The following is a 14,929-nucleotide window of genomic DNA, read 5'->3' on the forward strand; positions in this document are numbered from 1 at the left end:
CCTCTTCTGAATCCGGCTTGAACTTCTGGAAGTTCTCTGTCAATGTATGATTGTAGCCCTTTCTGTATTACCTTTAGTAAAACTTTACTCACATGGGATATCAAAGAGATTGTCCGATGATCCCCGCATTCCATTGGGTCACCTCCCTTTGGAATGGGCACAAATATGGATCTCTTCCAATCAGTTGGCCAGATAGTTATCATCCAAATTTCTTGGCAGAGTGCCTTCTATGCCGCCTCACTTTCTTGAAAGATTTCAATTTTTATTCCATCAATTCATGGTGCCTTGTTCTTTGCCAATTCCTTTAATGCACCTTGGACTTCTGTGGTCTGTAAAGATAAGAAAAGATGTTCAGATTCACTAATAACAGAATGCTTTCACTTTTTTAAAATGAGAGATCCTCGTTGTCTTATTGGATTAGAAAAATCAGAAATATTGTTTACATCCATTGTTGTAAGAATATAGCTAATGAACATTTGTATACTGTTAATGGAAATATAAACTGTTACAATCTTTTAGAGAGTGCTTTGGCATTATCTATCTGTGGCGCTGTGGGTTAATGTGTCAGACTGCAAAGTTGATTGAACTGCAAGGTCGGTGGTTCAAGCTCACCAGCTGCTCCTCGGAAACCCTATACAGGGTCGCTATGGGTCAGAACCGACTCGATGGCAGTTAAGAACAACAACATGAAAACGTGTGTATATCCTGTGATCTAGTATTTCCACTTCTAAAAATTTCTCCTCCAAAAATAATTCTCAAGCACCAGTGGTATATATATGTACAGAAACCTTCTTCAGCATTGATAATAACACTGAGCATTTTAAAGCAATCTGTCCACGTAAGTATATTTAAGTGACTGACGTTAATTCAGTGGGTGCTTGTGTAGGCATTAAAAAGAATGAACTAGATGTACGTGAGCCATGTTGTTGTTGTTGTTAAGTGCCGAATCAGTTCTGACCCTGTCGAGGACCAGCCTCGACAAGGGGGTTCGGTTCACGAAGTTGGGAGATCTGGCGGCGACAGAGATAGAGAAAGAATACACACAAAGACGCAAAGAGAGAGAACACAAAACACCCCGAAACCAGAGTGGATGTGACACTGGCGGACGGACCCTGGACTACCGGCATTTTGGCCCCTGCAGGCAATAAGGCACCGCCCTGCAAACCTTAACGCATGCCTTGCCAACTGTAATGCCTCGCATGCCAGTCGTAATGCACATGGGCTTCGGTCTGCACCCCCGTTTTATTTCAGGGAGGAGCTTTACACAAAGGAAGGCGGGGTTTACTAAGACGGGGTACAGAAGTGAAATGTGATTAATCTTTCAACACAGGACACAGTGATTTACAGGAATCAAATTCTAGAGCATACATCACAAATTGTCTTGATAATCTAACATCCTTAATTTTCCAGAAATTCAAGCAAATTATTACATGGTACTTTTCAGGTTCGAATCCCAGGGCAGCAACTCGGTTTCTCCAGGCTAATTAACATACCTATAGCATGTAATCTCGAATGGGGGGAAGGTGAAAAGGATTGGGAGGAGTCCCGCTGTGTCGGCTGCCTGGGCCAGGTTTGCAGGAGGAAGCGAGACGCCTAGGTCAATGGGCTGCACCTGGGAACGATTTAAGACGGCAGTCCTTTTCTTCTTTGAATAAAAGCTTGGAAGTCGCCCATCTAATTTGAGTTAATTCCTTGGGCAGCCTGGCTCCAGCAAACTTGCCTTTGGAACTTTTTACGGCCTCGGCTTTAGGAGAGGTTTTAATATTTGTCCATGGGTATCAAGGGCTCATGTATTAAGTTAATATCAAACATAACTAAATAATTTGATCAAGAACAGTTTGGACAAGCGTGCCCCGTGGCCAGAGTTTGTTCCTCAGAGAGATTTGTTCCCAGAACACCTTAAGCACTGCCAATACAGTGGAAACATTGAGAGAGGCACATTAGGAAACCATTTTCTCAGAGGCTACAGTTACAGGGGTTCGAAGCATAGCAGGAATTAATAGGACTAAAGAGAATTCTACAGAGCTAGCCCCACAGTGAGTTCGTAAAAGCTAATGAACCCAGGACGTCCGGAGGTTACTTCCTTGAGCCCACAGGGTCTCTGGCCAGCAAGTCTGAGTGCAGCCACGTGCTGGATTTTCATCCATGACAGTGGTCCTCAACACCCCAATACCTGCAGTCTGCAACATGACCCATAGCAACCCTGCATAGGGTTTCCAAGGAGCAGCTGGTGAGCTTGAACCGCCAACCTTGTAGTTCAAATGACTTTGCAGTCTGGCACATTAACCCACAGCACCACACCAGGTCTCTGCCATAGACCTACATAATATATCACAGAATAGGGAAAGTTGGAGAGTATCCTCCCATTTTTGTAAAATCTAAAATAAAATATAAACCTTCTGAAGTATATCATTTTGAATATTTACAAAAAAAAAACCCCACAGGTGGGACTTCATTGGCCAGGAATCGTACCCGAGTCTCCTGCATCTAAGGTGAGAGTTCTACCACTGCCCCACCACTGCCCTCTTGTTCTTAGTGTGTTGTGGTTGTTATGTGCTGTTGAGTCAGTTCCAACTCATAGCAACCCTGTATAGAATTTATGAGGTGCGGCTTATGAATTTGAACCTCCAACCTTGCTGTTCAAAGCAACCTTAAGGTCCAGTGCATTATCTCACAGCACCACACCAGGACTCTTATCATATATATGTCATATATGATATATGTTTCTTAACTTAAATACGAGGGTCTTCAAAAATTCTGTGTGTGTGTGTGTGTGGCAGGGGTCGGGGAGGGGAGGGGAGTAATGGAATTTTCCCAGAAACTTTTGAAGTCTCCTCATTATTCTGTTGTAGTTGTTGGGTACCATCCAGTCAATTCAGACTCATAGGAACACAGTGTATTTTATTTTGCTGATAATGATCATGGTACTTCATAGCGTGGCACACATGGTGATTCAGGGATGTTAAGTAATGTCCCAGGAGGAGTCCAAGAAGCAGCTGCACCAGGTCTCTGCAGTGGAGACTGTAATTGGCTGCTATCAACCGTGCTATCCCTGAGGCTGAATCCGAATTACTACCGTAGCTTCAACTTATTTGTCACTGTGAAGCCACAAGGAACCAGCCGAAGGCAGGGGATAAGAAGGGTGTGGGAGAGTCTTGTTGTTCATAGCGACCCTGTATAGGGTGTCTGAGGAGCAGCTGGTAAGCTTGAACCACTGACCTTGCAGTTCAATCCAGCCTTGTGGTCCAACACATTATCCCGCGGCACCACACCAGAACACCAGGGGAGAGTTGTTGTTGTTAAGCGCCGTCGAGTCGATTCCAACCCATAGCGACCATGTATAGGGTTTCCTAGGAGCAGCTGGTGAGTTTGAACCACTGACCTTGCAGTTCAAATAACTTTGCAGCTTGGTGCATTAGCCCACAGCGCCACACCAGGACTCCATGGGAGAGTAAACATGTTGAAAAAGAAAATGCTTGTAGGAGAAAAAGAAAAGCAATACATTTGAGAGCTGCCCCTTAGATTTTGGGTCTCAGAGGCAGGCGCAGATGATGGGAAGGGTGTGTGTCCTTTCTGGTGAGAACCACTGTTTACGTCATCACTCAGAGCCTGTCCTGAGGGGTGTCTAGAAGACCTATCTTCTGTTATGTCTGCCCAGTAGCTGTGGTTCTTAGCCCCTTGAGGCAAGGGGGCTGTTGTTTCTTGTCATTGGGTGCCCTCAAGTTGATTCTAACTCATAATGGCCCCATGTGACAGCCGCATAGGCCGCAATCTTTATAAATATGGAAGACCAAAGGAGAACTGATGTGTTTGAATTATAGTGTTGGTGAAGTATATTTGAATATACTGTGGAGTACTGCAGTACTGAACTGTGAACCACGAGGTCTGAGGTTTGAGGCCTCCAGCTGCTCTGCGGGAGAAAGATGAGGCTTTCTGCTCCTGTGAAGATTTAAAGGCTAGGGACTCCTATATTTGATCACTATGAGTCAGAACCTACTCGACAACACTTCACAACAACAACCAGAAGGTTGGACAGATCTGTATTGGAAGAAGTACAACCAGAAAGCTCCTTGTTGTTGTTGTTGTGAGGTGCCTTCAAGTTGGTTCCAACTCATAGCCACCCTGTGTAAGGGTTCCAATCCTGCCAATCTTTATAGAAGCAGAAAGCCTCGTCTTTATCCCACAGAGCATCTGGTGGTTTTGAACCACTGACTTTGTGGTTAGCAGTTCAGTGCTTATCCTACAGCACTACCAACACTTAGAAGAAACCAAATCAAGCCAATTACTGTTGAGTTGTTTCAGACTCACAGCGCCCCCTGTGTGTGTCAGAACAGAACTGTGCCTCACAGGGTTTTCAGTGGTTGATTTTCAAGCCTTTCTTCCCAGAAGAAGAGCAGATCTGTGCTGGAAGAAGGACAGCTAGAATGTCCCTTGTCGTGAGGTGCCATTGAGTCAGTTCTGACTCACAGTGACCTGTCTAGGTATAAGAGAATGCTCCGTAGAAGCGAGGATGACAAAGTTCCCATCACATACTTTGCACATGTCATCAGGAGGGATCAGTCTCTGGAGAGGAAAAGCATGCTGGGTAAAGTCGAAGGTCAATGAAAAAGATCCTCAATGAGATGGGTTGGCACAGTGGCTGCAACAATGGGCAGTGTTGAATTTTATTGTACATGTTGTTTATTGTTAAGTACCGTCGAGTCGGTTCAGACTTATAACATATATAGGATTTCTAGGAATGACTGGTGGGTTTGAACCGCCAACCTTTTGGTTCAAACCAACCTTGCAGTCCAGTGCATTATCCTGTAGCACCACACATTGGGTCACTGAACCAGAGCCAACTCAACAGCACTTAACAGCAACAATCTTTACGGGAGCAGATTACCAGGTTGGTCCCTCACAGAGCTACTGATGGGTCTTGACCGCAGACCTTTTAGTGAGCAGCCGCGCTTACCCACTGCGTCACCAGGGTCTCCAGCCTCAACCCTAGCTGTTATTTAGCAGTTAGAACTGAATATCACAGAATGATCCAAGTGAGAGGGAACACAGCTCTCTTTCTCTGCTCTACCTTTCCAGTTCTTTCCTGAAAACAACAGCTAGAATCACAGCGTGAGCTAATTTGGGAAGGCTTATAAGGCCAGAGGAGAATTCATTTATAAAAGGCTGTGATCCACTTCGATGTTGTCATAGGAGGAAGCCAGCCACCTGCAGGCTGGTGTGAAACCTTTTGTTTCTTAACAGCTCCTCAAAAAAGTAGGGCAGGGGCATCCTTAGCCTCATTTGAGGGTGTATTCATACATTGTGTCTGAAAAGCTACCCACTCCCTTGCATGCCTGCAGGAGCAGCCGGAGGCAGTGCCTAAGTAACTCATGCAAATAGTCTTCCTAGTTTGCCATTGTGCCTTTTGGAAAGACATTTGTATATTTCAGAAATCTGCCTACTATAAGTACAAAGGTATTTTTATGCAAATTACTGCCGTTGGATAAAACAAGATTAGCTCTGAACTTTTCATTACATGCCGCTGTTTCAAAACTCTTTTATTTATTTTCAGTCTTTTATTACAAAGAGCATGGTTGTGCAACGGTTAAGCACTCAGCTGCTAACCGAAAGGTTGGCAGTTCGAACCTACCCAGCAGCCCTGCCAGAAACAAGACCTGGCCACCTGCTGTCGTACAGCTGACAGACAGCCCAGGAAACCCCGTGGGACAGTTCTGTTCTTTGTGGAGTGGGGTTGTTATGAGTCAGAATTGACACAACAGAACTCAACAACAACAACTATGTTGCGGTAATGAAATCCCAAACGCTAGCTACTGTCTTCTTGGAAATAGAATAATGCAAATCATGTTAGAAAGAGACGAATGCCAAACATCCATTTCAAAACATAGCTGGAAAAAGAATGCATTTGGGAGGCATTGTAAAGTCTTCATCTCTGTACACTGCGGTTCATCCGTCAGCAAGTTTATATTGAGAAACATTGAGCTCCACAAATTTCTAATCAACCAAGGACCCCTGGTAGCATAGTGGATTACATGTTGGGCTGCAAACTGCAAGGTCAGCAGTTCTAACTGACCAGCCGCTGGTCAGCAGCCGCTCTCTCCTTGAGAAAGAGGAGGCTTTCTGCTCCCATAAAGATTTACAGCCTCGAAAACCCTATACATGGTCGCTGTGAGTCAGAACCAACTCCAAGGCACACAACCACCACCACCATCAATTACATAAATAGCCCAGTGGACCTAAGTTCCAACCCTTCTGATATATTCATATATACTCTAATATGTCAACGACTCACAGCACCCCCTTGTGACAGAGGAGAACTGCCCAGTAGGGTTCCCTAGACTGCCATCTTTACATGAGCAGATCACCAGATCTTTCTCACGTGGAGCTGCTGGGGCCGGAGTGTGCGGGTTGGTTCCTGCCACTGTCCTTTTGGTGAGCCTGGAGTCCCTGGTGGTTCCAGGATGAGATGGACAATGACAGTGGCCAGGGGAGTGGCTCCCAGGATACAAAACCAAACAGATCGTAACCTTCTCTGTTACATGAGGATGAATCACAAAAGCATCACTGCAAAATCATAGATCCCTTGATTCAACAAGCTATCACTAGTACTTTCTCCTCATATCCCCCATCTAGGTCTGTACACGTCTGATGGCGGAGTCTCCATCTCTCCAGCCCATCCCCCAAAGCAGTCTGAGCTCTTCCGTTTACACCAGGTCAAAATGATGACGCTGGTATCCTCGAGGATCTGAAATTGTGTCCCTTTTCAATATACATTGAGTTTGGGAAATCTAAATTGGTCTTAAGGGGCAAAATCAGATCTGCAGGGAGTAAGGGATCCCAGTGAAATTCTCCTAGCACAGCCCTTGGTATCCTTGAAGAATGCATCATTGAGATGGAAAAACACAACTTTCCTGGCCTTTTTCTCATCAACAAAGTTTCCCATTTTCTTAAAACTTCTTCCTAATAATCCCCCATGATCATCCTGTGTCCTTCAAGAACATCTATCAATCTTACTTCTTTGGGATCCCAAAAACCACTTGCCGTAACCTTCTGAGCTGACCTCTACCTTGAATTGAACTGGCCCAGCTGATCCCCTTAGAAGCTACAGTTTTGGTTGTACCTTTTTTGGAAGGCACCCTAACGAGACTAACTAAGCCTTAGTTATTATTCCTTAGAGAGCTTGTCTGCAGCCATCCACTGATCACAGAGACATGTTTAAAACATGTTTTGCTTGGAATAAATCTGTGCATGTATGAACCGGAACTCTAGCTGTTGCTAAGTGCCTTCCAGTCGATTCTGACTCATAACAACCTTGTATAGGATTTCCGAGGAGCAGGTGGTGACTTTGAGCAGCTGTCCAGTGCTGATCCTACAGTGTCACACCAGGACTCCAGAACTCTAGTGATGATATTTATTTACTTCCCTTCATAATTGTGATTGGGAGTTACAATAGGGACAGTGCTGAGGAGAAGTGGTACAAAGAACACAAAATAAAATAACAAAGGCAGTAATTTAACCAGGGAACACCAAGGGTTGTATAAAGAAGAAAATGATGCAGTTGTGAATCGTCACATAATTATATAAAAGGTGAACATTGAGTTTGGACTTAACCAAACTTGTGGTATAATTGTATTGAGATGTTGAAGGAAGGGGTGTGGAAGACAAAACTTTCCATTAGCTGACTAATCCATTGTGCCACGAAAACTCCCATGTTGAAAGGAAATGAAACTTAAATAGATTCTAACCCAACCTCTTCTCAATATCCACATTGTTCTCCCCCTTAACTCCATTCTCCACAACATCACATGTTACTTATGATGATTAAAAAACAAAAACAAATGACTATTGGCAACCACTAAAATGTCCTTTTCTTCCTGTCCCTGCAACTCTTTTGGAATTCATTCTCTCTCTCGCTCCGATTCCTCTTATATTTGATATATTCTTATCTAGATAATGTTTCCTATTTTTCATTCTATTCAAACCCTGGAAATCTTGCCTTGAAATGTACCCACCATTCAATGTGTCTCATGAACGCCATCCGCATCCTGGCTTCCTGATTACATTATTCATTTTGTTCTATTCACTCCTTCTGGGTACACTGGTCCAGGCGTAATGACTAGCCTGGTTACCTCTCTTTTTCTGGCTCCTCTTCATCTTTCTACTGTGGGCGTGCCCAGTTCCTTGCCTGAGGGTGGCTCTGCAGGTTGGGATAAATGGTTGGTCCCTTAACCAACCTGCACCGGTGGCAGGACTTTGGAGTAAAAATGTTAGACAGCTCTGAGTAAAGTCTGTTTTTCCCATGTACAATTCTTTATACTTTTGTTGTCTTATCTTTTCTTACTTATACTGAGGTTTACTTGGAGGATTTTACAGTCTATTGTGTTATTCACCACACACACAAAAACCCAAACCCATGGACACTGAGTCAATTCTTGCTCGTAGCGACACTGTATGGGGTTTCCGAGGCTTTAAATCTTTAAGGGAACAGAAAGCCACCTCCTTCTCCCATGGAACAGCTGGTGGAGTTGAACTGGTGACTTTGCAAAAATTCCCTTGGAGTTTGTGTGTGTGTTTAACCTGCTTATTTCTCTTTATGAAAAAGTGTTTGAAGGGGCTTCAAAAAGTTTGTTGGGAAAATGGACTTGAAAGATAATTGGATTTTTTCACAAACGTTTTTGAAGCCCCCTCATACCGTCTTCTTCTTCTCCTTCTTTTTTTTTTTTTTTCCATTTAGACACGATCAGCAAACATTGTGAATTAGTCATCCATGGTCATGTGTCCTTTCTTTCATTCATTGGTTTGTGTTTTTAAGAGGATAGCTTAAAGATCCTCAGAGCCAATCCTTCATTCTTTACCAGGGGGTAAACCTGAAGGCCAAACCTGCTCAGAGATTCACCTTTTCTTCTCACGGTCCTGTTGTTGCCTTGTTGTGGTCCAGGCCACATTCAACAGAACAGAACATCCCTGGTCCTGCACCCTCTTCATGGTTATTGGTTCTTCGTTGTGGCCACCGTGTCTTTTGTGTGCCTTCCAACTTGGGGCGTTCAGACAGTTTGTTGTTGTGACCCACGGAATTCTCATTGACTGATATCCTGAAGTAGATCACCAGACCTTTCTTCCTAGTCTGTCTCAGTCTGGTCTTTACCTTAAGCATCCATAAGGATAAGATTGCAAGTTATTATTAGGATGCCTAGTTCACTTCTGCTGCTGTTATCAAAGCCACTCCTATCTGGGGAAGACCCTGTATATGTGAGAAACTGAGTTCTTACACTTTCCTGTCTTGAGTCCTGGTGGCCCTGTGGACTAGGCATTGGGCTACTGACCACAAGGCCAGTGGTTCAAACCTACCAGCTGTTCCGAGGGAGAAAGATGAAACTGTCGGCCGCGGGGAGATTTACAGTGTTAGAAACTGCTCTATTCTGTCCTATTGGGTCATGGTGAGTCAGAATTGACTGAGCAGTGGGTTTGGCTTGGGTTTTTGTAGGGTTGCTATGAGTGGGAACCAACTCGATGGCAGTGGGTTTGAGAAATCCAGACAGTAGAGTTGACTTCAGGTCAGGCTGTATCCAGGTGCCTAGACAGCGTCGTTGTGAATGTGTTGGGGGCCTCCTTCCTTCTCTGTTGGCATCTTCCCCAAGTGGGATAGTGATGGCCAACAGCAGTTTCTGGCTTCTGTCCTGGGAGTTTAGACTCCCAGTCGGAAGAGCACTCTTCCGGGAGCACCTACAAAACCCCGAGGTAGGGTGCTCATTTTCCCAGCTGGAACTTGTTGGGACAACATGACCAACTCTGAATACCACAGAGCTCTGATTGGACAGCCTGGGTCACATGACCACCTCCAGTTCTGGGAGTGTCAGCCCTACCAACCACAAGGACCAAGAGGAGCCAGGGGCTGGTTCCCACCACTCAACGTGGGAGCCATTGTAAGAAACTGGACGGGCCAGCCAGCACAGGTTTATAATCGGCACTCAGGGAACTGGTACGATCAGTGGTGTTGACATCGAATGTTGACTATATCATGGACGGGCAGAAGAATGAACAAATCAGTCTTAGAAGAAATACAACCAGAATATTCCTTAGCATTAAGGATGGCGAGACTTCCCCTTGCCTATTGTGGACATATCAGGGAAGACCAATCACTTGAAATGACCACCAAGTTTGGCACAGTAGAGGGTATGTGAAATGAAGGAAACCCCTAGATGAAATGGACAGACACAGTGACCAGAGCTTTAAACTTGGCCATACCACCCAGCAGTGCTTCATTCTGATGTACACAGGCCCACCAACCAATAACAACAACAACAAAGGGAGAGAAAACAGAAAGCCCAGTGCGGTCTGAGGGAAGATTGCTGATCAAGAGGAATTAAAGATATTTGGGCAAGTTTCCTAAAAAGTGTCATATACTCAGAGAACTAATATGGACGAAGTAGCTGGTGCTTTTTTGATGAGCAAAAGGAATTTCCTCCTCTGTTCCTTCAGTATCTCTACAGGTGGTGAAAGGGCTTAGACTCTGGGAGCAGAGGGAACGGGATGGTCAGACATGGGAGGCATTTTGAGAGGATGGACAGAAGGTAAGAGAGGACAAAGAACTACAGAAAGATGACTTCTAGGTGTTTTTTTTGATGATGGTTGTAGTTTTGCTATTGTTGTTGTTTTGGTCCTGGGGCACAGTGAGTGAATGATGGTGCCCTTTCCTAAAATGCAGAAGGTTGAGGGAAGTTAATTAAATGCCAAAATGTATTTGGAGCATACAGGGAAAACGGAGAGGAGGAGGAAGAAGAAAGGGAATTCAGGGCTTGCAGAGGTAAAATCAGCCAGACTGCGCAAAAGAAGTAAGACGGGACAATGACAGGTGGGAGAGTTGCCAGCTGTTAGCGAGCTCAGTTGGTCACCAGAAGGTTGGAAGTTCAAGTCTACCTAAAAGTACCTCAGAAGAAAGGCCAGGCAATCTACTGCTTAAAAAGTGACCATTGAGAACCCTAGTCTCACACACACAGGGTCACGAAGAGTCACAATTAGCTAATAGTTTTATGATGCTCTTTTTGTGAGTTTTTTTCCTTTTTTAATGTGAATATAAGAGCAGGAAGGTATTGGACAAGGGTGGAAAGTGGGTTAGGTAGGGGGTAAGCAGAAGCATAATTAAGCCAAAGGCAGAAAATGAAGGGGAAAGAGATAAGATCCAAACAGCAGCTTCTCCCCAATCCCCTAGAAGGGAACCTTCCTCCCAGAGCTACGAGAGGGAAAATGCAATTGGAAGATAATGGCTTTTTTTTTTCAGGAGCTTTCTGAAGCCCCCTCTTATCTGATTATTTCTCTAGTCCCTCACTGCTCCTTGACTTTCTGAGGCACCCTGAAGTTGAGGGTCTGACCCAGACTCGCAAAGGAAGACACAGCACTGGGGCCTGCGTGCCCCTGCCCTTGGTTTGAGCAGCTTCGTCCAGGAGTCCTGGTGGCGCAACAGCGAAGCACTCAACTGCTGACCAAGAGGGGATGACCAACGGAGAAGATGCAGAGTCTCGGAAACCCTCTGAGGCAGTTGTGCTCTGTCACACGGGGTGGCTCTCAGGTGGATCTACTCGAGGGCGCTCACCAACCACCACCAACTACCCCATTCTACTGGGGTCAGCTCCAGCAGCAGGTCCAGGAAGGCGCAACTGTCTGGATCACATCTGTGCACAGCTGCATGGAAATTCATGTTCCCTGTGTCATGGCTCTCACCCATGCCCAATTCATTAGAGGTTATGTTCCGGCTACGGCTTCCTTCCTGTCTCCTGAGAACGTGTCTAGGCAGAGGGAGGCTGGCCAACTGAATATCTAGATCATTGTCAGGAAGCTTGTGTGGCAGTGACCTCCAGAGAAAAGATCTTTGTCATCAAATTAAAAAACAAACCCAACTGCCATCAAGTCGATTCCAACTCCTAGCACCCCTCTAGGACAGAGAAGAGCTGCCCCATAGGTTTCACAGGCTGCAAATCTTGTTTGGTGCCGACCGCTTCATCTTTCTCCCACAGAGCGGCTGGTGGGTTAGAACCAGCGACCTGGCAGTTAGCAGCCTACAGCCAGACGTCAGTGTACTTACTCCTCTGTTGTTGTTGTTGTTGTTAGGTGCCATCGAGTCAGTACCAACTCATAGCAACTCTATGCACACAGAACGAAACTCTGCCCAGTCCTGGGCTAACTTCACAATTGTTGCCACACTTGAACCCATTGATGCTGCCACTTACACTTTGCCAATCCACCTCGCTGGGTATCTTCCTCTTTTGTTCTGACCCTCCACCTTACCAAACAGATCCCTCTCTTCTGATGACTCAAAACTAAAACCCCTTTACTGTGGATGAGTACGCCGTTCCTTGCAGATGGCTGGTAGCCACAGAAACCGATCACCCCAAAGTTATTTTTGGTCTTGTTTACCCTTTGTTTAGCCACAAACCACTTACATTACTGTGTCCATTGTAGCTTCCTTTGTTCCCGCCTTCATTCCTGACGTTATCTTTTTAACTCTCAATAGGAACAAAGAAAGAAGCCCCCAAAGATCAAGATGCTCATAAGCCTGCGGTTTCATCTCCCAAGAGGATTGCAGCTTCGACCACGAAGCTCCATTCACCAGGTATGTAAGCCATGTGATCTATGTCATTGAGGGCGAGAGACTTGAACTTGGAATTGACTGTTTTCAGATGTCACTGACAAAGGAACGAGCATGGTTGTTCGTGCACACACGGGTCTGAATTGAGGTGAAATGTACCAACTCTTGGCATCGTTAAAACCTTTAAACACAAGCTGTCATCACGCTGTGTGTAAATGGGAGACTCTCCTTTGTGCTGACGTTGTTTGGTGATATGGACTTGAATTTCAACTAATGGTGACCCCATGTGACACAGTATCCTGTCCCATAGGGTTTCCTGGCTGTCATCTTTATGCTAAATGGTGCCCTGCTAACTGAAAGGTCGGCGGTTCAATCCCACTAGCTGCTCCGCAGGAGAAATGAGGCTATCTGCTCATGTACAGATTCACAGTCTCAGAAACCCTGGGGAGCAGTTCTACTCTAAACTACAAAGTTGCTCTGCATCAGAAACAGCTCGGTGGCAGTAGGTTTTGAGGGGGATGTTCTTTATGGGATCGCCAGGTCCTTCACTCGTGGAGCCACTGGTTGGGTTCTAACTGCCAACATTTTAGTTGGCAGCCAAGCGTTTTATCACCTTATCACCAGGGCACCTTTGTGTTGAAGTATCTTTCAGCTGTTCCAATAGCAGGTAGAAACGATTTGTAACTGAAAAATGGATTTTCAAGACCTAATATCAGAGATCTGTGTTGGAAGAAGTACAGCCAGAGAGCCCCCTGGAGGCCAGGATGGCCAAACTTCGTCTCTCGTACTTCAGACATATTGTCAGGAGGGAGCAGTTGCTGAAGAAGGCTATCATGTTTGATAAAGTGGAGAGTCGGAGACAAAGAGGAAGACCCCCAGCGAGATGGATTGACCAAGTGACCGCATCAATGGGCTCAAGCGTGGCAACAGTAGTGAGGTTGGCCCAGGACCGGGCAGTGTTTCCTTCTGTTGTACATAGTGTCACTATGAGTTGGTACAAACTCAATGGCACCTAACAACAACAACAACAACATCAGAGAATTTCCCAAAAAGAAAGAAAAGCAGTGAAGATCAAATGTTTGTTACTTTGCTAACGAGGAAATCACTTCTTAACATGAATCTATGGCTCAGATAGGTGATGTCACTAAATTCTTTATTATGAGTCTTCCTATCATAAGACTTTAACCCCAACCGAAGGCAGGATGTGAAGGAGTTCTGGTAGCATAGTGGTTACGAGTCAGGCTGCCTACCTCAAGGTCAGCAGTTCTAAACTACCAGCAGTTCCGCGAGAGAAAGATGAGGTGTTCTGTTCCTGTAAAGATTTACAGCCTCAGAAACCAGGGTCACTATGAGTCAGAACCGACTCCACGGCACACACCACCACCACCAGGGCAGGATGTGAGAGAATCTCCAAGGGTTTTCTTTAAACACAAAATAGTAGCTAATGTTTGAGGTCTCTCTTAGTGTATGTCAGGCACTGTCTACCCACCTGCCTCCCCCCACTGCCATTGTGTGATTACAACTCAGAGTGACCATCTGTGACAGTGTAGAACTACCCCGTAGGGTAGTTCTACGGGAGCAGACAGCCTCATCATTCTCCTGAGGAGTGGCTGGTGGATTTGAACTGCTGACCTTGAGATGAGCAGGCCCACATTTAAACCACCATACTACCAGAGCTCTTTTAGGAGCATGTGATCAGAACTCAACAAGAGATCAAAACCAAACTAGCAAAGACAACCCAAAGGGAATATCTGTTAGACGCCAAGTAGGCCCAGCTTCTGCCCCAGGATTTTGATTTGTTTGGGGCTAGCAGCCCACACCTCCCAGTCAATTCTGCTCCATAATGGCCCTATAGAACACAGTAGAACTGCTTCTGAGGATTTCTGAGGCTCTCAATCTTTTATGGGAAACTCATCTTTCTCCCAAAGAGCAGCTGGTGAATTTGAACTGCTGACCTTACTGGAAGCCTAGTGCTTTACCCCTGCACAAGGGCTCCTTAGGGACTCTCCTGAGCTCCTGAAATGTATGGGCTGTATTAATGCCCACAAAACTCTGTGCTCAGTACTGTCATCACCCTTTACATGGGAGGAAACTCAGGCTCAGCTGTTTTCATGGGTTTTCCCAAAGTCACAGATACTCAGTACTAGAGCCATGTTTAAACCCATCTAGTGTGACTCCCCACCCTGCAGTCTTAGGCACAACTAAGGAACTCTGGTGACACAGTGGTTAGGGGCTCTGGTGCTAACTGAAAGGTTAGCATTTCAAACCCACCCAAGGTCTCCACAAGAGCAGAGACCTGGCGATCTGCACCTGTAAAGCTGACAGCCTAGGAAACCCTGTGGGGCAGTT

The 14,929-nt window shown here is 45.5% G+C and overlaps 1 protein-coding gene across 1 annotated transcript in view; it reads left to right on the top strand.

Moving 5' to 3' along the window:
• MTUS2 (microtubule associated tumor suppressor candidate 2) overlaps positions 1–14,929 on the top strand; it is a 321,539-nt gene that overhangs the window by 188,010 nt on the left and 118,600 nt on the right. Inside the window, exon 5 of the mRNA XM_006831945.1 lies at positions 12,506–12,604. Within this exon, the coding sequence (XP_006832008.1) occupies positions 12,506–12,604 (99 nt within the window). The remainder of the gene's footprint in view (positions 1–12,505; positions 12,605–14,929) is intronic.

The sequence above is a fragment of the Chrysochloris asiatica genome, unplaced genomic scaffold (assembly GCF_000296735.1).
Source record: "Chrysochloris asiatica unplaced genomic scaffold, ChrAsi1.0 scaffold00005, whole genome shotgun sequence".
NCBI lineage: Eukaryota > Metazoa > Chordata > Mammalia > Afrosoricida > Chrysochloridae > Chrysochloris > Chrysochloris asiatica.